At 45.5% G+C, this 25,593-nt stretch overlaps 1 protein-coding gene across 2 annotated transcripts in view; it reads left to right on the top strand.

Moving 5' to 3' along the window:
- LOC139765812 (uncharacterized) overlaps window positions 1-25,593 on the top strand; it is a 794,527-nt gene that overhangs the window by 38,086 nt on the left and 730,848 nt on the right. For both annotated transcript variants that reach the window (XM_071693606.1, XM_071693607.1), the window contains exon 2: window positions 14,578-14,676. In XM_071693606.1, the coding sequence (XP_071549707.1) occupies window positions 14,578-14,676 (99 nt within the window). The remainder of the gene's footprint in view (window positions 1-14,577; window positions 14,677-25,593) is intronic.

Genomic DNA, 25,593 nt, shown 5'->3' with positions numbered 1-25,593 from the left:
GTAGAAGGCGACTTAAAGGGGAGGGAGCGGGGGGCTGGAAATCCTCCCCTCTCGTTTTTTTTTTTAATTTTCCAAAAGAAGGAACAGAGGGGGCCAGGTGAGGATATTCCGAAAAAGGCCCAGTCTTCTGTTCTTAACGCTACCTCGCTGATGCGGGAAATGGCGAATAGTTTGAAAAAAAAAAAAAAAAAATATATATATATATATATATATATATATATATATATATATATATATACATATATACACATGTACATAATTCATACTGTCTGCCTTTATTCAATCCCATCACCACCCCGCCACACATGGAATAACAACCCCCGCCCCCCACATGTGTGCGAGGTAGCGCTGGGAAAAGACAACAAAGGCCCCATTCGTTCACACTCAGTCTCTAGCTGTCATGTAATAATGCACTGAAACCATATAACTCAGGAATATATATATATATATATATATATATATATATATATATATATATATATATATATATATATATATTCCTGAGTCCACGGGGAAAATGAAACACGTTAAGTTCCCAAGTGCACTTTTGTGTAATAATCACATCATCAGGGGAGATACAAGAGAGAAATGTAAAACAGTAGATATAAAAAGAAGAGACGTAGCTAGAGCGCCATTTGGTAAACTTGTGATTGTCCAAGACAATATATTATATATAATTTATAATATAAGGGAGGTCACGCCGCCACGTGAACCCCCTTAATCACTCTCTCTCCCAATGGTTACTGGCAGACAAAGCAGACAGTGGTTGGTCTGTACAGATTGGTGTTGGACGGCGGGAACCAAGTGTGATGGGATTTTTATTAACTTGGTTAAGTACTGGTGGATCCTGATGAGGTGGATTGTCTTCGCGAAACATGTCGTGCCACGTGTATGGTAAAATTACATGTTAAACAGAATTGTATGAACTACTAAAGTGCGATTTCATATATATATATATATATATATATATATATATATATATATATATATATATATATATATATATATATATATATATTGTGTGTGTGTGAAATCGCACTTCATTAGCGTCGCTAGCCCCCGCTTCAGCTATTTTCTGTGTGGCGAGGTAGCGACGGAATGGATGAGGGCAGGCATGAATATGTACATATGTATGTGTATGTATATGTGCGTGCATGGTCGTTTATGCAGATGTGTATATGAGTGGATGGACCATTCTTCGTCTGTTTCCTGGCGCTACCTCTGACTCGGGAAACAGCGGTTAAGTATAAAAAAAAAAACTATATATCGCTCCTGATAGGGAAGTAACTATTCGAATACTATGTACTCGAATACCCTTCGTCTCACGTTGGTGAGCATCGGGGTCTACACCGGTCATTTCCCAACAGGCGCACACAGCCAGCAGATAGCATTGTACCAAACCTAACTGTACAACGCTCAGGTATATGACTACGAACAAAGTGCATATGAACGCGCACCTTCATAGAACATACAAACCTCCAACAGCCAGGATCGATCATAGCCTAGCGGTAGCGCTCCCGCCTGTTGCACAGGGGTCCCGGGTTCGATCCTGGCTATTGGAGGATTGTATGATTATATATATATATATATATACCTGGGGATAGGGGAGAAAGAATACTTCCCACGTATTTCCTGCGTGTCGTACAAGGCGACTAAAAGGGGAGAGAGCGGGGGGCTGGAAATCCTCCCCTCTCGTTTTTGATTTTCCAAAAGAACGAACAGAGAAGGGGGCCAAGTGAGGATATTCCCTCAGTCTCAGTCCTCTGTTCTTAATGCTACCTCACTAACGCGGGAAATGGAAAATAGTATGAAAAAAATTATATATATATATATATATATATATATATATATATATATATATATATATATATATATATATATATATATATATATATATATATATATTATCCCTGGGGACAGGGGATTAAGAATACTTCCCACGTACTCCCTGCGTGTCGTAGAAGGCGACTAAAAGGGGAGGGAGCGGGGGGCTGGAAATCCTCCCATCTCGTTTTTTTTTTTAATTTTCCAAAAGAAGGAACAGAGGGGGCCAGGTGAGGATATTCCAAAAAAGGCCCAGTCCTCTGTTCTTAACGCTACCTCGCTAACGCGGGAAATGGCGAATAGTTTAAAAGAAAATATATATATATATATATATATATATATATATATATATATATATATATATATATATATATAGTTGTCTATATGTGTACATAACACTCACCAGCTGCTTACCCTCGGTACCCAACCTGAGTTCCTCCTGCCTTTGAGCTGATGACTTTATGGAGAAGTTTTGGATTGTCTCATGCCAGAGGGCGTGCGTGTTATCCTTGGGGAGGTCATGCTGTGCTGGACGAGGCATTTCCTCCGTGCAGCCTGTGTTAGTGGATAGATAAATGATAATCATTTACTGCATGTAGGCAGCCATTTGGCTGAAGATAACACAGCCGAGGCATTGCAGGTGTGACAGAACCGGGAGGCCATGATGGACACTATGTTAACGGATCATACAGGAACTTTAAAGATTTGGGCGAGCTGGATAAACATAGGCGTGAGGTATGTTTGTGTGTGTGTGTTTACGACAGACTAACTCCTCCCCCCTGCACGTGCCACAATCCACTGCAATGATCATTCATCGCCGTATCATCAATTTAAGAAGAATGATATTTGGCGGCCTTGCCATGCGAGGAGGAGGGAGACTGATCGTTCATCGCCGTATCCCGCGTGGGAGATTGATCGTACGCCGACTGGCGGCGCTGCCAGGCAACAACAACAATGTTGCCTGCACGACCCAGCCAAGCGAGTCGCCATTACCCATTTCATCTTCTGTAGCGAATCATGACGAACCATTGATACGTGACGTGGACGTGGCTCTCGCTTATCGTTATCACCATCATTACCATTACGCTATTTTTATTATTATTATCATTACTATTAATCATTATTTATCATTATTATTTATTGTTTATCTATTTTTTGTTCATTATCATTTTTCATTATTATCATTATTATTTATTATCAACATTATGTATTTATTATTATTAGTAGTAGTAGTATTGGTATTCTTATCAATATTATTATGTTTGTTACTGCTTGCGTGTCTGAATGTGCGTAGATGTATAAACGGGTTGAGAAGGGAGAGGCAAGCTGTATGTTTTGGGAGAGAAACCTGGATGTTCTGGCTCTAAGGGACACAAAGGTAAAGGGTAAGGGAGGAGAAGGGGTGAGGGTGAGAGCGAAGGAGAGGGTTGAGGTGAACTCTGGGGTGAGGGTGAGGGCAAAGAAGAGGGATGGGGTGAACTCTGGGGTGAGGGTTGAGGTGAACTCTGGGGTGAGGGTGAGGGCAAAGGAAAGGGTTGAGGTGAACTCTGGGGTGAGGGTGAGGGCAAAGGAGAGGGTTGAGGTGAACTCTGGGGTTACTGTGAGGGTGAAAGCAAAGGAGGGGTAGAGGTAAACTCTGGAGTTTGTGTGAGAGTGAGAGCAAAGAAGGGGATAGAGGTAATCTCTGGGGTTAGTGTGAGGGGGTGGCACTCTAACTGGAGGAGGAGTTATGAGAATGTGTTAAGGAGTGAAAGGAAGTGAGCACCAGACTAATGTGGGTGAGAATAAGATTGGGTTGCGAGTGATGGGTACTTACCATTGCTCGTGTCCCTGGTAGCAAGAGGAGTGAGGAAGAGAGGCAACTGTTTTAGGAAGAACTGAGTGAGTGCGTCAGTAATTTTGATGCGTGTGATTTGAGTATGCGATGGGCGAATTTAATGCAAGTGTGGGTGATATAGCAGTTGATAGTAAGGAGGCATGGGTCATCCAGGGTAATTGAAAAGGGCGAATATCTTGTGTTGTATGCAAAAAGAAAGACATTTTAAATGAAAAAGGTGCATATATAAGGAAATGTAGGCGAGTGGAGTAAAGGATGAACGGGTTTTATTGGATTATGTACGAGTTGATTATGTACGAGTCGACAAGCATGCAAAGGAGAGCCTATTGGATGTGCATGTGCAAAGAAGTGTAGGTTAGGTGGTGGATTGACCACTGACTTTTTGGTGGAGGCGAGTGGGGAAAGTTTGCAGCAGCTTTACTAAAATGAAATGCCTTGGGGTTGAGGAGGATGACGAAAGTGAGTGAGATTGGGAAAGAGGCTTTTGTGAGGCTTATGTGAAAGGATACCAAGGGACTATTGGTAAAGAATGGCATAAAGTGAGAGTAAACGAATTAGGGGAGTGGACTGGGAATGGAGGGTATTCTGGGAAGCATTGCCTATTGGTGCCGGTGAAGTGTGCAGCATGCTGGAGGTGGGATGTGGGCGTTTAAGGGTAGTGAATGGTGGGAAGATTAAATTTAATTTCAATAGAAAGAGAAAAGATAGATGTATGGCGATACTTACAAGGAAGGAGTGCGTGTGTCTGGGAGATGTACAAGAGAAAGCAGTAAGAAGGTGCAGGGGGCCGAAACAAAGGGCACGTAAGAGATTGGGATGAGAGAGTATCGGTAAACTATACGGATAACAAGAAAATATTGTGCATTTAAATAACATGGAGAACAATTGGGAGAACATTACCAAGCCATTATAATCATTGAATGAGGTGAAGACGCTCAGACACCCCTGCCATAATTAAACGTGATATTTCCATTTATCATACAATATTACGTTCCTGAGCCGGTTTGACACACGTTTTGTAAAGTAAGATCTTAAGAGGTTAAGAAAAGAGACGAATAAAACCGAGGAACTGCAGTCAGAGGAGGGAGGGAGGAAATATAGGCGGAAGGTGTTCATACTGATTCTTGTTTCCCGGCGACCATAAAACCTGCAGAAGTGCTTAGTCAAGCGTCACATAAATGTTCGAGGCCTCCACGAACGTCAGGATCCTGCAAGCAAGCACCCAGGGGCATTGCCTCCCCTGGCCTGCTGAGATCTTTTTTATTATGTGGGAAAACAACTTTATGTATCCATTATTTTAAGATCATTTTAGCTTCACAAGAGCTCTGGTTTCACAGCAGTGTTGGAGATGGTATTCTCGTCTCTGTGGCTTCTGGTAGTTCGGGCTTTCTGTAATTCTGAAATTGAAGTTGGAAGTTGTCTTATTTAGTACATGAAACACATGGTCATACCCTCATTCATATATATATATATATATATATATATATATATATATATATATATATATATATATATATATATATCCCTGGGGATAGGGGAGAAAGAATACCTCCCACGTATTCCCTGCGTGTCGTAGAAGGCGACTAAAAGTGGAGGGAGCGGGGGGGCTGGAAATCCTCCCCTCTCGGTTTTTTTTTTTTTTTAATTTTCCAAAAGAAGGAACAGAAAATTGGGCCAGGTGAGGGTATTCCCTCAAAGGCCCACTCCTCTGTTCTTAACGCTACCTCGCTAATGCGGGAAATGGCAAATAGTTTGAAAGAAAAGAAAATATATATATATATATATATATATATATATATATATATATATATATATATATATATATATATATATTTATTTATTTATCTATTTATTTATTTTGCTTTGTCGCTGTCTCCCGCGTTTGCGAGGTAGCGCAAGGAAACAGACGAAAGAAATGGCCCAACCCACCCCCATACACATGTATATACATACACGTCCACACACGCAAATATACAAACCTATACATCTCAGTGTACACATATATATATATATATACACACACACAGACACATACATATATACCCATGCATACAGTTCACACTGTCTGCCTTTATTCATTCCCATCGCCACCTCGCCACACATGGAATACCATCCCCCTCCCCCCTCATGTGTGCGAGGTAGCGCTAGGAAAAGACAACAAAGGCCCCATTCGTTCACACTCAGTCTCTAGCTGTCATGCAATAATGCCCGAAACCACAGCTCCCTTTCCACATCCAGGCCCCACACAACTTTGCATGGTTTACCCCAGACGCTTCACATGCCCTGATTCAATCCGCTGACAGGAGGTCAACCCCGGTATACCACATCGATCCAATTCACTCTATTCCTTGCCCGCCTTTCACCCTCCTGCATGTTCAGGCCCCGATCACTCAAAATCTTTTTCACTCCATCTTTCCACCTCCAATTTGGTCTCCCACTTCTCCTCGTTCCCTCCACCTGCGACACATATATCCTCTTGGTCAACCTTTCCTCACTCATTCTCTCCATGTGCCCAAACCATTTCAAAACACCCTCTTCTGCTCTCTCAACCACGCTCTGTTTATTTCCACACATCTCTCTTACCCTTACATTACTTACTCGATCAAACCACCTCACACCACACATAGTCCTCAAACATCTCATTTCCAGCACATCCACCCTCCTGCGCACAACTCTATCCATAGCCCAGGCCTCGCAACCATACAACATTGTTGGAACCACAATTCCTTCAAACATACCCATTTTTGCTTTCCGAGATAATGTTCTCGACTTCCACACATTCTTCAAGGCTCCACAGGATTTTCGCCCCCCTCCCCCACCCTATGATTCACTTCCGCTTCCATGGTTCCATCCGCTGCCAGATCCACTCCCAGATATCTAAAACACTTTACTTCCTCCAGTTTTTCTCCATTCAAATTTACCTCCCAATTGACTTGACCCTCAACCCTACTGTACCTAATAACCTTGCTCTTATTCACATTTACTCTTAACTTTCTTCTTTCACACACTTTACCAAACTCAGTCACCAGCTTCTGCAGTTTCTCACATGAATCAGCCACCAGCGCTGTATCATCAGCGAACAACAACTGACTCGCTTCCCAAGCTCTCTCATCTACAACAGACTTCATACTTGCCCCTCTTTCCAAAACTCTTGCATTCACCTCCCTAACGACCCCATCCATAAACAAATTAAACAATCGTGGAGACATCACACACCCCTGCCGCAAACCTACATTCACTGAGAACCAATCACTTTCCTCTCTTCCTACACGTACACATGCCTTACATCCTCGATAAAAACTTTTCACTGTTTCTAACAACTTGCCTCCCACACCATATATTCTTTATATATATATATATATATATATATATATATATATATATATATATATATATATATATATATGATATACAGATTGACAAAGAGGATATATGTGTCAGAGGTGGAGGGAACGAGAAGTGCTGTCAATGGATTGAACCAGGGCATGTAAAGCTTCTGGGGTAAACCATGGAAAGCTTTGTAGGGCCTGGATATGGAAAGGGAGCTGTGGTTTCGGTGCATTACACTTGATAGCTAGAGACAGTGTGAACGAATGTGGCCTTTTTTTGTCTTCCTGGTGCTACCTCGCTGGAGGGTGGGGATGCTATTTCGTGTGTGTAGGGGTGAATGGATGAAGGCAGCAATTATGAATATGTACATGTGTATATATGTTTGTCTGAGCATGTATATGTATGTATACGGTGAAATGTATATGTATGTATATGTGCGTGTGTGGGCATGTGTACGAGTAAGAAGAGAGGAAAGGGTTTGGTTCTCAGTGAATGTTGGTTTGCGGCAGGGGTGCGTGATGTCTCCATGATTGATTTGTTTATGAATGGGGTTGTTAGGGAGGTGAATGCAAGAGTTTTGAAGAGAGCGGCAAGTATGCAGTCTGTTGTGGCTGAGAGGGCTTGGGAAGTGAGTCAGCCGTTGATCGCTGATGATACAGCGCTGGTGGCCGATTTGTGTGAGAAACTGCAGAGGCGGGTAACTGAGTTTGGTAAAGTGTGAATGAAGAAAGCTTAGAGTAGATGTGAATAAGAGCAAGGTTATTAGGTACAGTATGGTTGAGGAACAAGTCAATTGGGAGGTGAGTTTGAATGTAGAAAAATTGGAGGAAGTGAAGAGTTTTAAAATGTGTGGAAGGTGAGAACATTATCTCGGAAAGCAAAAATGGGTATGTTTGAAGGAATAGTGGTTCCAACGAGGCGTGGACTATAGATAGGGTCGTGCGAAGGAGGATGGATGTGTTGGAAATGAGATGTTTGAGAACATGTTGTGTGAGGTGGTTTGATCGAGTAAGTAATGAAAGGGTAAGAGAGGTGTGTGGTAATGAAAAGAGTGTGGTTGAGAAAGAGCAGAAGAGGGTGTTTTGAAATGGTTTGGCCACATGGAGAGAATGGGTGAAGAAAGATTGACAAAGAGGATGTATGTGTCAGAGGTGGAGGGAACGAGGAGAAGTGGGAGACCAAATTGGAAATGGAAGGATAAAGTGAAAAAGATTTTGAGCAACCGGGGCCTGAACATGAAGGAGGGTGAAAGGCGTACAAGGAATAGTGAATCAGAACGATGTGGTATACCGGGGTCGACGTGCTGTCAGTGGATTTAACCAAGGCATGTGAAGCGTCTGGGGTAAACCATGAAAAGTTTTGTGGGGCCTGGATGTGGAAAGGGAGCAGTGGTTTCGATGCATTAAACATGACAGCTAGAGACTGAGTGTGAACGAATGTGGCCTTTGTTATCTTTTCCTAACGCTACCTCGCGCGCGTGTGGGGGGAGGAGGTTGTCATTTCATGTGTGGCGGGGTGGCGACGAGAATGAATAAAGGCAGTAAGTATGAATTATGTACATGTGTATATATGTATATGTCTGTGTATGTACATATATATTTATACGGTGAAATGTATTGGGGATAGGGGATTAAGAATACTTCCCACGTATTCCCTGCGTGTCGTAGAAGGCGACTAAAAGGGGAGGGAGCGGGGGGCTGGAAATCCTCCCCTCTCGTTTTTTTTTTTTTAATTTTCCAAAAGAAGGAACAGAGGGGGCCAGGTGAGGATATTCCAAAAAAGGCCCAGTCCTCTGTTCTTAACGCTACCTCGCCAACGCGGGAAATGGCAAATAGTTTAAAAGAAAAGAAAGAAAAGAAATGTATTGGTATGTATATGTGCGTGTGTGGACGTGTATGTATATACATGTGTATGTGGGTGGGTTGGGCCATTCTTTCGTCCGTTTCCTTACGCTACCCCGCTAACGCGGGAGACAGCGACAAAGCAATATATGTTTATATATATATATATATATATATATATATATATATATATATATATATATATATATATATATATATATATATATATATATATAATTGTGTGTGTTGTTAAGTTGGAAATTGCGTGGCGATGTATTGTCATTACAATTATAACCCATGGAAAATAGTTAAGTGTTCCAATTTCTGTAATGGAGCGTTAAGTTACTCGTGTCCATTAATTGGCTGGCCCCCCGCTAAGGTCCGACACAATATTATACTACACTAGATTATTCTCAAGCGTGTATTGACTCACATTTGTTGTTTGGTGGTGATATTGAAGACCAGTCTTCTGTCACTACCACATGGTCTTCTGTCACTACCACATGGTCCTCTGTCACTACCACATGGTCCTCTGTCACTACCACATGGTCTTCTGTCACTACCACATGGTCTTCTGTCACTACCACATGGTCTTCTGTCACTACCACATGGTCTTCTGTCACTACCGCATGGCCTTCTGTCACTACTACAGTCTAGACATAGTTGTATACATCACCCAAACCTTGATGTAGCACAGCCTTCACACAGACCTACATACATGCACAGACAGTACAGACATAACACACAGACCTACATACATGCACAGACAGTACAGACATAACACATAGACCTACATACATACACAGACAGTACAGACATAACACACAGACCTACATACATGCACAGACAGTACAGACATAACACACAGACCTACATACATGCACAGACAGTACAGACATAACACACAGACCTACATACATGCACAGACAGTACAGACATAACACACAGACCTACATACATACATACACAGACACTACAGACATAACACACAGACCTACATACATGCACAGACAGTACAGACATAACACACAGACCTACATACATACATACACAGACAGTACAGACATAACACACAGACCTACATACATGCACAGACAGTACAGACATAACACACAGACCTACATACACAGGTAATGGGGAACCGATACCCAACATTTGCTTTGAAATCCATCTGTGGCAAGCCTTGTGGCCCGAAAGCAAAGTCCAGTGTTTTCTTGGAAGGAAACCTTAGAATATTGAAAGAATATTCTGTAAGGGTCTCTCTCTCTCTCTCTCTCTCTCTCTCTCTCTCTCTCTCTCTCTCTCTCTCTCTCTCTCTCTCTCTCTCTCTCTCTCTCTGTCTAGATGGTAGGTGGTGGGCAACCACCTACCAGGGAGGTATATTACCGGTGCTACCCGCCAGGGGGGAGGGTGAGGAGGTTAGTGACGGCTGTGCAGCTGACCATCACTTCAGTGGCTGTCGAATAACAGCTCTTTTCCCCGTCTGCTTCACCCACACGTTGGTCTGCTGGCATTCGGTCTACAGACATACAAGCTCTCCATCTCGGACATAACCCTTGACAGCACGTAAGCTCACACGGCCTCTTCCTCTCGACTCTAGATTTCCCAGTGGTGAGCGCTACGCGCTCGCCTTGTCTTTTGACAGAATCTCGTTAAGTCAGTAAGTAGGGCCACCCTCATTCATGGTGGGGTAGAGACGGCCGTAAGTCACCACTCGGGCGAGGATGAACGTGGAAACAGACAGACGAGGTAGCTCGGATATCCTCCGGAGGGACAGATTTGCAAGGAGTGGCGGGGGGAATTTGGAGGAAGAGAAGGGAGGGGCTTTGGAGGGAGGGAGGAAGGGAGAGGCACACCCTTCTACTTAAGCAGGCTCTTAGCGCCTCCAATCAAAGTCCGTCAATGCGTCATCATTGCACTTGATTAACACTGGTGTACCTTGATGACCATGGATCACACGCTGGCGCCCGGTATATCAACACTGGTGTACCTTGATGACCATGGATCACACGATGGCGCCCGGTATATCAACACTGGTGTACCTTGATGACCATGGATCACACGCTGGCGCCCGGTATATCAACACTGGTGTACCTTGATGACCATGGATCACACGCTGGCGCCCGGTATATCAACACTGGTGTACCTTGATGACCATGGATCACACGCTGGCGCCCGGTCTCGAGTACCTCACGAGGGCGTCACGACAGGGGGACCTTCTACTTCTTCGTCTTCCTCGCGGTCCCGAAGGTCTTATCACTCTGACCTTCGTGGTGGGGGCGTGAGGGAGGGGAGGTGGTAAAAGCAGTCACCCACGCAGAGCGCAGATGCCCTCTGCGCCCTGATGCCACAAGGACGCTTCTCCGGTGGGGGCTCTGGCCACACCACACGCACCAGATGGATCAAAAATCTCCTCTGTGTCTAGGTGACGTAAGGCCTTATTATTCGCCCCGGGGAGGAGCCGCGAGAGGAGCGGGTGGGGCCACAACCGTCTACATCACATCATGAGAGTAAATTACTCATAAACACATGGGCCGCGCTGGTCCCTCACAGCCACGGTGGTTGGAGTATCTACATACGTCCCCCTCGTGTATCGACAAGCCCACCTGACCACGTCGAAGTTCGACATAAAGCCGAATCAATATATTGTCGAGTCGATATTCATTCCTTGATTCCCGCCGCTGCCACACACACACACACACACACACACACACACACACACACACTCAGATTTTCCTCCTATGTTTACCGTTCGTCCCATGGATCCTCCGGTGGCTGCCAGAGGCTCGATGACCCTGTATTGGGTGGCTGTGATCACCACGACCCACTGCAGGCCCAACCCTGTCTCTTTACTGCGGATGATTCGTCTCAAGAACAGGACATAAGGGCCGTAATTCCGTGCTGAGAGTTCTCTGCGCGCACGCACCTACGCTGGCCTCCGTGGTGAAGTGGTTAGCGTTACTGACCATGAGTCAGGGCGGGTCAGCCTAGGGTCCGACCCGCATAGGTTGGAATCCTGGGCGTGGCAGTCGGCCCACACCTTCAACCAAGGTGTTCATCCTCCCCTCGGGGGGTGGTCGATAAATTGGTACTTGGCTTAGGCTGATGTGTGTGTGTGTGTGTGTGTGTGTGTGTGTGTGTGTGTGTGTGTGTGTGTATCTTCGCACATCCCGCCATGGTTAATGAGAACTTTACATGTGATACACGAACAGGAAAAGAGATTGTGTGACGCATTAGTTCGGCTGTGGTGGTAGATGAGGTTGTCAGTAGAAGAAGGGGTGAGGTAAGACCTGTGTAGATGATGTAATCGTGGTAGCCACACGGAACGCAGTCATTTATGTGGCAACTGGAGGTCTTGAGTCGGCCATGGGAGATGGAAGAGTAAGGCAATGTCTAGGATTTTCAACCTGTTTGAAGATGAACAGACTGATCTGTTCTTCGAACGATGTCAGGATAGAACAATCATAGAACATACCACCAATATATATATATATATATATATATATATATATATATATATATATATATATATATATTGGAAAGGATCACAATTTTGCGCGTGATCCAGATATTCCTATTGAGTCCACGGGGAAAATGAAACACGAAAAGTTCCCAAATGGCGGCCTAGCTTCGTCTCTTCGATGTATATCAACTGACTTATATTTCTCTCTTGTGTCTCCCCTGATGACGTGATTATTACACGAAAGTGCACTTGGGAACTTTTCGTGTTTCATTTTCCCCGTGGATTCATAGGACTATATATATATATATATATATATATATATATATATATATATATATATATATATATATATATATATATATATATATATATATATATATATATATATATATTATCCCTGGGGATAGGGGAGAAAGAATACTTCCCACGTATTCCCTGCGTGTCGTAGAAGGCGACTAAAAGGGGAGGGAGCGGGGGGCTGGAAATCCTCCCCTCTCAAATTTTTTTTTTAATTTTCCAAAAGAAGGAACAGAGAAGGGGGCCTGGTGAGGATATTCCCTCAATGGCCCAGTCCTCTGTTCGTAACGCTACCTCGCTAACGCGGGAAATGGCGAGTAGTTTGAAAAAAAAAAAAAATATATATATATATATATTATATATATATATATATATATATATATATATATATATATATATATATATATATATATATATAGATAGATAATTACTATTATAACAAGTGAATGAATGGAACAAACTCGGTTCGAGTCCTGGGCGCGGCAGTCTTGCCTCCACTCATCCCAGGTGTTCATCCTCCACTCCGGGCTGGTCGATAAATGGGTACACCTTGGCTTAGGCTGGGGTATGTTGTGTGCATACACATATAGGAGTAAAGACATTGTACATACACACATACATAGTTAAGAGACGGGGCAACACGAGTGATGAAAACCATCTCCCCGTAACACACACGCGCACGCGCGCGCAGGATGTCACGTTGTCTGATATTTAAGCTTCTTGAATACGTCATCTCCTTCGCTCTTAACTATGTGGACAGTGTTGCCAAGATGAGACTTAACTCCACGAAGTCTGTCGTGATAACTGAACCCTAACCTTATCATTTAGTCACGACGTGTGATAATTTACGCTCCAGTAACGAAATCATTGAGTTAATAGTTAATTTATGCGCCAATAATGATATTATTTAGCCATGCATGATAATTTACGCTCCAGTAATGAAATCATTGAGTTATATGATAATCTCTGCTCCAGTAATGAGATTATTTAGTTACGTCATGCGATAATTTATGCTCCAGTAATGTTATTTAGTTACGTCGTGATAATTTATGCTCCAGTAATGAGATAATCGAGTCTCATCTTGTGATAATTCATGGTCCAGTAATGTTATCATTTAGTTACGTCATGTGATAATTTATGCTCCAGTAATGAGATCATTGAGTCGCATCGTGTGATAATTTATGGTCCAGTAATGAGAGTATTTGTATATACAACTTGAGTTTATCTTTGCCTTGTGTGTGTGTGTGTGTGTGTGTGTGTGTATGTGTGAGTGTGTTGAGTGTGTGTGTGAGTGTGTGTGTGTGTGTGTGTGTGTGTGTGTGTGTGTGTGTGTGTGTGTGTGTGTGTTGTGTGTGTGTGTGTGTGAGTGTGTGTGTGTGTGAGTGGGAATACGAGGATGGCCTTTTACTACATGACTGTGTTGCTCAGTGAGTAAGGATTATTTACGTAACATTTAACGCAGCGCCTCGTTGAACCCTCCCATGGAGACGGTCTAACTTCGTTGAACACTCTCACTGAAGCCGTTGTTTAACATGGTTGAACCCTCCCATGAAGCTACTGTCTGACCTTGTTGAACCCTACCACGAAGCCACCGTCTTGCCCCGTTGAACCCTCTCGTAAAGCCACTGTCTTGTCTCGTTGAACCCTCCCATGAATCCTCTTCCTCCCCTCGTTGAACCCCTCATGAAGCCACTGTCTAACCTCGTTCAACTCTCCCATGAAACCACCACTTAACCTCGTTGAACCCCCCATGAAACCACCACCTAACCTCGTTGAACCCCCATGAAACCACCACCCTCGTTAAACGCTCCCTTAACATCGTTGAATACCCCAAAAGTACCGTGGTACCTCGGCACCCCACAATACCCCACCATATGATAACCCCAGAGAATATTGATAATGCAAGTGACTCTTTTTTACAGTGTGTAAATAACTTTATCTTTTTTACACATTGTTGTAAAACTGTTTACATTTCCGTTGTTCAGGCTGTGGAGGCTGGTGGAGCGAGGGGGATTCGAACACTAGTCTGGTTTTTCCCGCCGGTAGCGGGAGCAGGCCGGGACTTCTCCTTTGATCATTTCAAGGTAAGTGAACATAATGGTCCCTAGTTGTAAGGGGAGAGAACACTTGGGCGAGAACACTTGTAAGGGGAGACAACAGTATTGTACTGTACGGGGATGAGAACATTGCTGTATTGTAAGGGGGGAGAACACTTGTAAGGGGCGAGGACACTTATTGTAAGGGGGAGACAACAGTATTGTACTGTACGGGGATGAGAACACTGCTGTATTGTAAGGGGGGAGAACACTTGTAAGGGGCGAGAACACTTATATTGTAAGGGGAGACAACAGTATTGTACTGTACGGGGGATGAGAACACTGCTGTATTGTAAGGGGAGAGAACACGTGTATTGTAAGGGGAGAGAACACTGATTTATTGTAAGGGGAGAGAACACTGATTTATTGTAAAGGGAGAGAACACTGATGTATTGTAAGGGGAGAGAACACTGATGTATTGTAAGGGGAGAGAACACTGCTGTATTGTATGGGACGAGGACACTGCTGTATTGTAAGGGAAGAGGACTCCATTCTAAGGGGAGAGAACACTTGTAAGGGGTGAGAACACTGCTGTATTGTATGGGACGAGGACACTGCTGTATTGTAAGGGAAGAGGACTCCATTCTAAGGGGAGAGAACACTTGTAAGGGGTGAGAACACTGCTGTATTGTAAGGGGTGAGAACACTGCTGTATTGTAAGGGGCGAGAACACTGCTGTATTGTAAGGGGTGAGAACACTGCTGTATTGAAAGGGGTGAGAACACTGCTGTATTGTAAGGGGTGAGAACACTGCTGTATTGTAAGGGGTGAGAACACTGCTGTATTGTAAGGGGTGAGAACACTGCTGTATTGTAAGGGGCGAGAACACTGCTGTATTGTAAGGGGCGAGAACACTGCTGTATTGTAAGGGGCGAGAACACTGCTGTATTGTAAGGGGCGAGAACACTGCTGTATTGTAAGGGGCGAGAACACTGCTGTATTGTAAGGGGCGAGAACACTGCTGTATTGTAAGGGGCGAGAACACTGCTGTATTGTAAGGGGCGAGAACACTGCTGTATTGTAAGGGGCGAGAACACTGCTGTATTGTAAGGGGCGAGAACACTGCTGTATTGTAAGGGGCGAGAACACTGCTGTATTGTAAGGGGCGAGAACACTGCTGTATTGTAAGGGGCGAGAACACTGCTGTATTGTAAGGGGCGAGAACACTGCTGTATTGTAAGGGGCGAGAACACTGCTGTATTGTAAGGGGCGAGAACACTGCTGTATTGTAAGGGGCGAGAACACTGCTGTATTGTAAGGGGCGAGAACACTGCTGTATTGTAAGGGGCGAGAACACAGCTGTATTGTAAGGGGCGAGAACACTGCTGTATTGTAAGGGGCGAGAACACTGCTGTATTGTAAGGGGCGAGAACACTGCTGTATTGTAAGGGGCGAGAACACTGCTTTATTGTAAGGGGCGAGAACACTGCTGTATTGTAAGGGGCGAGAACACTGCTGTATTGTAAGGGGCGAGAACACTGCTGTATTGTAAGGGGCGAGAACACTGCTGTATTGTAAGGGGCGAGAACACTGCTGTATTGTAAGGGGCGAGAACACTGCTGTATTGTAAGGGGCGAGAACACTGCTTTATTGTAAGGGGCGAGAACACTGCTGTATTGTAAGGGGCGAGAACACTGCTGTATTGTAAGGGGCGAGAACACTGCTGTATTGTAAGGGGCGAGAACACTGCTGTATTGTAAGGGGCGAGAACACTGCTGTATTGTAAGGGGCGAGAACACTGCTGTATTGTAAGGGGCGAGAACACTGCTGTATTGTAAGGGGCGAGAACACTGCTGTATTGTAAGGGGCGAGAACACTGCTGTATTGTAAGGGGCGAGAACACTGCTGTATTGTAAGGGGCGAGAACACTGCTTTATTGTAAGGGGCGAGAACACTGCCGTATTGTAAGGGGCGAGAACACTGCTGTATTGTAAGGGGCGAGAACACTGCTGTATTGTAAGGGGCGAGAACACTGCTGTATTGTAAGGGATGAGAACACTGCTGTATTGTAAGGGGCGAGAACACTGCTGTATTGTAAGGGGCGAGAACACTGCTGTATTGTAAGGGGCGAGAACACTGCTGTATTGTAAGGGGCGAGAACACTGCTGTATTGTAAGGGGCGAGAACACTGCTGTATTGTAAGGGGCGAGAACACTGCTGTATTGTAAGGGGCGAGAACACTGCTGTATTGTAAGGGATGAGAACACTGCTGTATTGTAAGGGGCGAGAACACTGCTTTATTGTAAGGGGCGAGAACACTGCTGTATTGTAAGGGGCGAGAACACTGCTGTATTGTAAGGGGCGAGAACACTGCTGTATTGTAAGGGGTGAGAACACTGCTGTAGTGTCAGGAGTGAGAACACTGCTGTATTGTAAGGGGTGAGAACACTGCTGTAGTGTCAGGAGTGAGAACACTGCTGTATTGTAAGGGGTGAGAACACAGAACCTGAGGTATGTCATCACCTGGGCTGTTGCATGTACCGGGATGGGCTGTTCATGGTGATGGATGGGGAAGAGGATATTACTGACGGTGCTGGGGAGGCTGGGGTGGAGAGTAGATGGTGCTGGGGTGGAGAGTAGATGGTGCTGGGGTGGAGAGTAGATGATGCTGGGGTGGAGAGTAGATGTTGCTGGGGTGGAGAGTAGATGGTGCTGGGGTGGAGAGTAGATGGTGCTGGGGTGGAGAGTAGATGGTGCTGGGGTGGAGAGTAGATGGTGCTGGGGTGGAGAGTAGATGGTGCTGGGGTGGAGAGTAGATTTTACTGGGGTGGAGAGTAGATGGTGCTGGGGTGGAGAGTAGATGGTGCTGGGGTGGAGAGTAGATAGTTATGGGGGTGCTGTTGCTGGGGAAGTATTGCTTGTGCTGGGGTGTGGCCGTGTGTTCTTTTAGTGATTATTTTAATCGTGACAATAATTGATAACTATGATTAGCATCATAATGATCATGATTATCTGAATGTTTTCTGGTATTGAATCGATATCAATTATCATTATCTTTACTCCTCAAATTTATTATTAGTTATTATTATTATTATTATTATTTATTATTATTATTATTATTATTATCAGTATCATTATTATTATTATTATTATTATTATTATTATTATTATCAGTATCATTATTATTATTATTATTAATTCATACTTGCTCGCCGTTTCCGGCGTTAGCAAGGTAGCGCCAGGAACAGACGAAGAAAGACCGTGTTTCGCTCACATCCATTCCCTAGCTGTCATGTGTAATGCCATGTATTATCATTATTATTATTATCATTATTATTAGTTGTAGTAGTAGTAGTAGTAATAGTGATGATAGTAGAAGTGGTAATACAATTAGTATCATTATCACTGTACAATAATGCTGGATACACTAAGTGGTTGGGCCACGCTGGGAGTAGGTTTGGAGCTGCGGGTGTGAGTGAGGGAGTGAGTGAGGGAGGGAAGCGTTCCGGGTGTGAGTGAGTGAGGGAGGGAAGCGTTCCGGGTGTGAGTGAGTGAGGGAGTGAAGCGTTCCGGGTGTGAGTGAGTGAGGGAGTGAAGCGTTCCGGGTGTGAGTGAGTGAGGGAGTGAAGCGTTCCGGGAGTGAGGGAGTGAAGCGTTCCGGGTGTGAGTGAGTGAGTGAGGGAGTTAAGCGTTCCGGGTGTGAGTGAGTGAGGGAGTGAAGCGTTCCGGGAGTGAGGGAGTGAAGCGTTCCGGGTGTGAGTGAGTGAGTGAGGGAGTTAAGCGTTCCGGGTGTGAGTGAGTGAGGGAGTGAAGCGTTCCGGGAGTGAGGGAGTGAAGCGTTCCGGGTGTGAGTGAGTGAGTGAGGGAGTTAAGCGTTCCGGGTGTGAGTGAGTGAGGGAGTGAAGCGTTCCGGGTGTGAGTGAGTGAAGCGTTCCGGGTGTGAGTGAGTGAAGCGTTCCGGGTGTGAGTGAGTGAAGCGTTCCGGGTGTGAGTGAAGCGTTCCGGGTGTGAGTGAGGGAGTGAAGCGTTCCTAAATCTTTTCTCTTGTCCTGCTGTAATTGAAGGCGTAGACCTCTTGTGTGCCGCTCAGCGCTCATTAAATATTTATCTCCACCTCTCCACTCTTTCACAGTCAAATTGTTTTTTTGAGGTGGGGGTTCGGGAGGGTACTCAGGCCGGGGGTTCCCTCATCTTCAGTTCAGTGAGGACGTACATACAGTGAGGACCAACAGGTGAAGTCGTTCTTATAATGTTGTGACGTCGCTAGCGGAGAGGCGTCGTATTTATATACTTATTCATTATCCATGGTCTTTATTTGATTCATTTATCATCGTGCGTTATTGTGATGTAATCTGTCTGTCTGTCTCATCATTGTGAGGGGGTTTGTCTGTGATAAAGACATGGCGCTGCACAGCCAACGGAGGTGTGTAGAGAGAGGGGGTGGTCGGTCTCTGTTGCGATATGACGACCCTTGAGCACCACGGTACGACCCTTGAGCACGACGGTTACGACACTTGAGCGCGACGGTTACGACCCTTGAGCACCACGGTACGACCCTTGAGCGCGAAGGTACGACCCTTGAGCACGACGGTTACGACCCTTGAGCGCGACGGTACGACCCTTGAGCGCGAAGGTACGACCCTTGAGCACGACGGTTACGACCCTTGAGCACGACGGTTACGACCCTTGAGCGCGAAGGTACGACCCTTGAGCGCGAAGGTACGACCCTTGAGCGCGAAGGTACGACCCTTAAGCACGACGGTGCGACCCTTGAGCACGGCGGTTACGATCCTTGAGCACGGCAGTTACGACCCTTGAGCACGACGGTGCGACCCTTGAGCACGACGGTACGACTTCGACGCACGAATCCGTCATAATAGTTAACAAATTATATAATAATAATGATTTATCATTATTATTATTATTATCTTTAATAGACACCCGCAGCTTCGAAGCTGCACTCAGCGCAGGAGCTGGGAACTGATGGACGCCTTTCGAGGCAAACGGTCCATGACGAGATTGTTCTCGACTCCGTCTGTTGCAGATGGTGCAGCCTTGCAGATGGTGCAGCCTTGCAGATGGTGCAGCCTTGCAGAAAGGGGCCTTGCCACTCGCGGTGTAACCACTGGTTAGCCGAGTCCTCTAACACACACACACACACACACACACTTTTTTTTTTTAGAGGACGAAGAATTCCTCTGATGAGCCGGACGCCGCGTTCCTGGGAATGAAAAACTAACAGTTAGTGTAGGTTAAGGGTGTGTCGGAGTAGGTGCGTGGTTTGTATGACGTTGTGGCGCGGAAGGGGACGGGGGGGAAGTGTTGTGGGGGGGGGGGTTGAGAATGAGGCCGTGAGGAGGAGTATGGGGAAGATGTGAGGTGTGAATGAGTGAGAGGTCTGTGTGTGTGTGAGAGAGAGAGAGAGAGAGAGAGAGAGAGAGAGAGAGAGAGAGAGAGAGAGAGAGAGAGAGAGAGAGAGAGAGCTGGCCTTGCAACGAGGGGAGAGCCAGGGTCAACAGCTGGTGTTGGGTTCTTTAAAGTACCACACTTGTTATGTTTTTTATCTGGACTGTTCACACACACTCACTCGCTCACCAACTCACTTCATTACCAGAGGACCTCGTCTCTCTCTCTCTCTCTCTCTCTCTCTCTCTCTCTCTCTCTCTCTCTCTCTCTCTATATATATATATATATATATATATATATATATATATATATATTCCTATGAGTCCACGTGGAAAATGAAACACGATAAGTTCCCAAGTGCACTTTCGTGTAATAATCACATCATCAGGGGAGACACAAGAGCGAAATATAAGTCAGTTGATATATATATATATATATATATATATATATATATATATATATATATATATATATATATATATATATATATATATAACACTCTAACTCGTATTTCTCTCTCTCTCTCTCTCTCTCTCTCTCTCTCTCTCTCTCTCTCTCTCTCTCTCTCACCGAGCCGTATTTAACATCGGCTTGACTGTGAGGCTTTTCGAGAGCCGTGAGGGTTTAGGAGGGCGGGCTCAATTGGGGGAAAAGGGCCCGAGGATTAATGGGCCAGAGAGCCCTGGTGAGGGTTGGCGCGTCTCGGCTGAGGATCGGTGAGGGCTGGCTAGGGCTGTGAGTAGCATAGAGGGGGAGGGGGGGCTGGTAGCCACCTGCTCGAGTGTAGTGAGGGCTAAGTGGTAGATAAGGGCTGAGTGAATGGCTGGCGAGAAAATGTCTAATGGTCGTCATGTAAGGGCTTCGTGAAGGCAAGCGACGGCTGAGGGCTGTAAGGGTCTAATAGGGGTCTGGTTTGAGCCTTATGTGGGTTGGTTGGGGTTCAGTAAGGGCTAGTCAGACCTTGAGATGCTTGGAGGGTGAAAACCTAGTGTTTTTTAAGGGCTGGTGAGGACCTAGTGAGGAATTATCTGGACGCAGTGAGGGTTAGTAAGGGCTGCAGACGGCCTAATGAGGGTTTTCTAAGGACTGATAAGGGCTATTCAGGGCTGCAAGAGGAAAAGTGAGGGGGGGGGGGGTTATTCCTGGTTATGAATATATGGTACCCAAATGATGGCTGGTGAGGTTTGCTGAGATCAAGGATTAAATCAGAGCATCGTAAGGGTACTTAAAGGCTTAATTTGGGCTTATAAGGGGTTAGGACAGGCTGGTAAGGGCTTCGTGATGGCCTAGGGGGTGAGAGAGAGAGAGCTGAATAAGTGTGTAAGAGGGCTGATAAGAGATATCAATGATAAGGGCCACGTGAGTTTATTGAAAGTTGGTGGGAATAGATGAAGGCTGGTGCTGGCTTAGCAACAGGTTGCAAGGCTTTAGTAAAGGTTGATGTGGGTTGATAAGGGCTTATGGGAGCTGGTAAGGGCAAGGTGAGTGCTGGTCAAGCCTTGGTTAGGGTTGGTGAGGTCACTGTAAGGCTGGTCAGCTTCCGACTAGGGTTGGTCAGGGTTAGGCGAGTACTGGTCAGGTCCTTTGTAAGGGCTAGTCATGTCTTGGAAAGGGGTTGGTCAGGTCCTGATTAGGGCTGGGCGTAGCTGGATGAGGATCTTGCAGGGTCTGGTTAGGGCTGATCCGGACCCTTAGACTGCTTATTCCTGCTAAGGGCTGCTTTGAGATGAACGAGAGCCGCTAAGGGTTATTCTAGGTCCTGGAAGGGGTGTGATTAGGGATTAAAAGAAAACTGGTTCCTAATCTTTCGTTTTCTATTGTTTTCTGGATTAGATATATCCATCCAGGGTTGATGTCTTGCGGGTGCCCGTTCTTGTTCAGCCGTCACCACACAGGTCGTGTTTCACTCCGACGGTCCGAATCGGCCACGGATCAAGGATTCCCTCCTGTGTACAACCAGCCAAAGAAGTGTTGTCACACCACATGGGACGCATTGAGATCCTCCTGGTGTGCAGAATTCTGCCACACACGAGAGACGGAGGCGTAATCTGAAAGCCTGTGATTATCTGTACGGTAACCCCCCAGCCCATTTTCTCCACCTGAAGCCTTTATGTACGTGAATGGCGTTGGTGATACATCTATGGAATGGAATTGAAAGACGATGAAGTGGGGAGTTGAGACCATGACTGAAGGGAGATGGGCCACCGAAATATAAGGGGAGGGACGAGACGTGTGGAAACAAGGGGAACGGACCGTCTAAAGACAAGGGGGAACGGATCGTCTATAGACATCGGGGAACGGACCGTCTATAGAAAGGGAGAACGGACCGTCTATAGAAAGGGAGAACGGACCGTCTATAGACAAGGGAGAACGGACCGTCTATAGACAAGGGGGAACGGACCGTCTATAGACAAGGGGAAACGGACCGTCTATAGACAAGGAGGAACGGATCATCTATAGACAAGGGAGAACGGATCGTCTAAAGACATAGGGGAACGGACCGTCTATAGACAAGGGGGAACGGATCATCTATAGACAAGGGAGAACGGATCGTCTAAAGACAAGGGGGAACGGATCGTCTAAAGACAAGGGAGAACGGACCGTCTATAGACAAGGGAGAACGGACCGTCTATAGACAAGGGAGAACGGATCGTCTAAAGACAAGGGAGAACGGACCGTCTATAGACAAGGGAGAACGGACCGTCTATAGACAAGGGAGAACGGATCGTCTAAAGACAAGGGAGAACGGACCGTCTATAGACAAGGGAGAACGGACCGTCTATAGACATGGGGGAACGGATCGTCTATAGACAAGGGAGAACGGACCGTCTATAGACAAGGGGGAACGGACCGTCTATAGACAAGGGAGAACGGACCGTCTATAGACATAGGGGAACGGACCGTCTATAGACAAGGGAGAACGGACCGTCTATAGACGTGGGGGAACGGACCGTCTAAAGACATAGGGGAACGGATAGTCCATAAACGGGTGGTGTCCCGCGGTTAGCGTTCCTGACCATGACGCACTCAAGGGCCGCCCAGGATCGAACGCATAGGTTCGAATCCTGGCTGCTGCAGTTAGTCCACAGTCAACCCAGCTGTTCATCCTCGCCCTGAAGAGGTTAGTCGATAAACTGGTCTTGGTTGAGGCGTTCAGTTGCTGGTGCCGTCTCTAATGATATTAAAAAAGAAAACGTTGATAACCATATAAACGATTATACTAATTATATCTTATTATGAATTGTCAGTTATTTCTCTGGAGGGGCGATGGGGCCTCATTTTAAGCACACAAGCATTTTCAAGCTCTGATTTTTTTTTCAATATTTTTTTTCGTTTGTCACAATTCCTATTCATTAGTGATAATTATCTAAGGAATTTCAATGGATGTAGATATTCATATTAAATATCTCCTTCAGTTATCACATCTCGTAAGCGATGTCTTAATGAGGAACCTCCAATGTTTTTTTATTTAAGTGGTTGAAATAGTTAAAAAAGAAATTTTCAAAACACGTGTTTGTACAAGATGTTAAATTCACTTTTGAATGCTCAGAGAAAACGTTTGGCGCTGAAATTGTAAAACTGGGAGTATTTTCATAAGAAGACCTCGTTTTCTTTTCACTGGAGTGTGTTTCGAAATTACTTTTTACAGCACACGAAGAACATGGGGTTCAGGGGGGCGGAGGTGGAAAACGGGAGCTCAGGCGGACCCCTTCCACTGGTGTTGGTGGGGTAATGGGTTAACTTCCGTGAAGTTCTCCACCACGGCTCATGGCTAATGGGTTAACTTCAATGAAGACACGCACGCACACACACACACACACACACACCACACACACACGTTCAGGTATGGGGGGAGGGGGAACCCATGAGTGTAAAGTGTCCATCCCTTAAAGTACAGCTAGGCAATTACACAGGAGCATGTGCACTTAGGAGTGTGTGCACACACTCGTATGTGCACATAGGAATGCGCGCACATGGGAAATGGTACATGTACAAAAGTTTGAGACGCGGCAAACGCGGGCGTAAGGCTCTCTAAACTCACTCACTCTCTCTCTCTCTCTCTCTCTCTCTCTCTCTCTCTCTCTCTCTCTCTCTCTCTCTCTCTCTCTCTCTCTCTCCCCGGCGACACACAAATAGTGATACCCACCCACCCCACCCGGCCACACACACAGTAACACACCCACACGCACACACCCGCTGATCACAATGGTCGTCTCTGTAATCGCTGGGAAGAAGATAATGAATCACAGCTTCTGAGAGGACCTTGAACGTTGTGTGTGTGTGTGTGTGTGTGTGTGTGTTTATATGTATGTATGTGTGTGTGTATGTTTGTGTGTGTCTGTGTGTGTGTTTATATGTATGTATGTGTGTGTGTATGTTTGTGTGTGTCGAATCACAGCTTCTGAGAGGACCTTGAACGTTGTGTGTGTGTCTGTGTGTGTGTGTGTGTTTATATGTATGTATGTGTGTGTGTATGTTTGTGTGTGTCTGTGTGTGTGTTTATATGTATGTATGTGTGTGTGTATGTTTGTGTGTGTCTGTGTGTGTGTGTGTGTGTGTTTATATGTATGTGTTTGTGTGTGTGTGTGTGTGTTTGTGTATGTGTGTGTGTCTGTGTTTGTGTGTATGTGTGTGTGTGTGTGTGTGTGTGTAGATATGAAGCACAAGCTTAAATAATCAAGGCGTTTTTACCGAAAAGATAAGCTTCGTGTGTGTGTGTGTGTGTGTGTGTGTTTGTGTGTGTGTGTGTGTGTTATGCCGGCAACCAAGACAAGAATAGATTTTGTGAAGCGTATATGATGGTGGGGGCAACTACGGGTCCAAAGTGCTGTCACTTATTTTCCCACTTTCTGTGTTTAAGAAGTTTGAGTCGGGAGAGAGAGAGAGAGAGAGAGAGAGAGAGAGAGAGAGAGAGAGAGAGAGAGAGAGAGAGAGAGAGAGAGAGAGACCGTAATGTATGTCACCAACTGTTATTTCCCCACATGACACACGACCTCACTTGTCAGAAGTTGACGGTGGCAGTACTCTGCATCCTTGTGGTACGACGGTACGACCTGGTGTAGACGACGGTACGACCTGGTGTAGACGACGGTTCGACCTGGTGTAGACGAAGACATGACCTTGCAGTACGACCCATGAGCACGACGGTACGACCTGGTGTAGACGACGGTACGACCTGTTGTAGACTACGGTACGACCTGGTGTAGACGACGACACGACCTTGCAGTACGACCCATGAGCACGACGGTACGACCCTTACTAGCACACTCGCAGTGCGACACCTTCAGTGTGATGATACGACTCCTCACCGGAACGTGACGACCCTTGGGTCATAGGAGATGGCGTGACCTCTGACCCCTGACCCTAAGGGGATCACGTACGGAAGAGTCCGCTGGACCTCAACACTCCGTCAGGCTCGGGTGTTCGCATGGGAACTTTTCATTGTGGATTTTTTTTTTTTCAAACTTACTTAAAAAAAAAAGTTTATATTTCTGGGAGACTGAAATTTTTAACCTGTCTTGCTCACCCCATTCCAATCTCTTACCTCATCTTCCAGCA

This window comes from Panulirus ornatus, chromosome 56 (genome assembly GCF_036320965.1).
Source record: "Panulirus ornatus isolate Po-2019 chromosome 56, ASM3632096v1, whole genome shotgun sequence".
NCBI lineage: Eukaryota > Metazoa > Arthropoda > Malacostraca > Decapoda > Palinuridae > Panulirus > Panulirus ornatus.
This window is presented reverse-complemented; position numbering and strand designations above follow the sequence as displayed.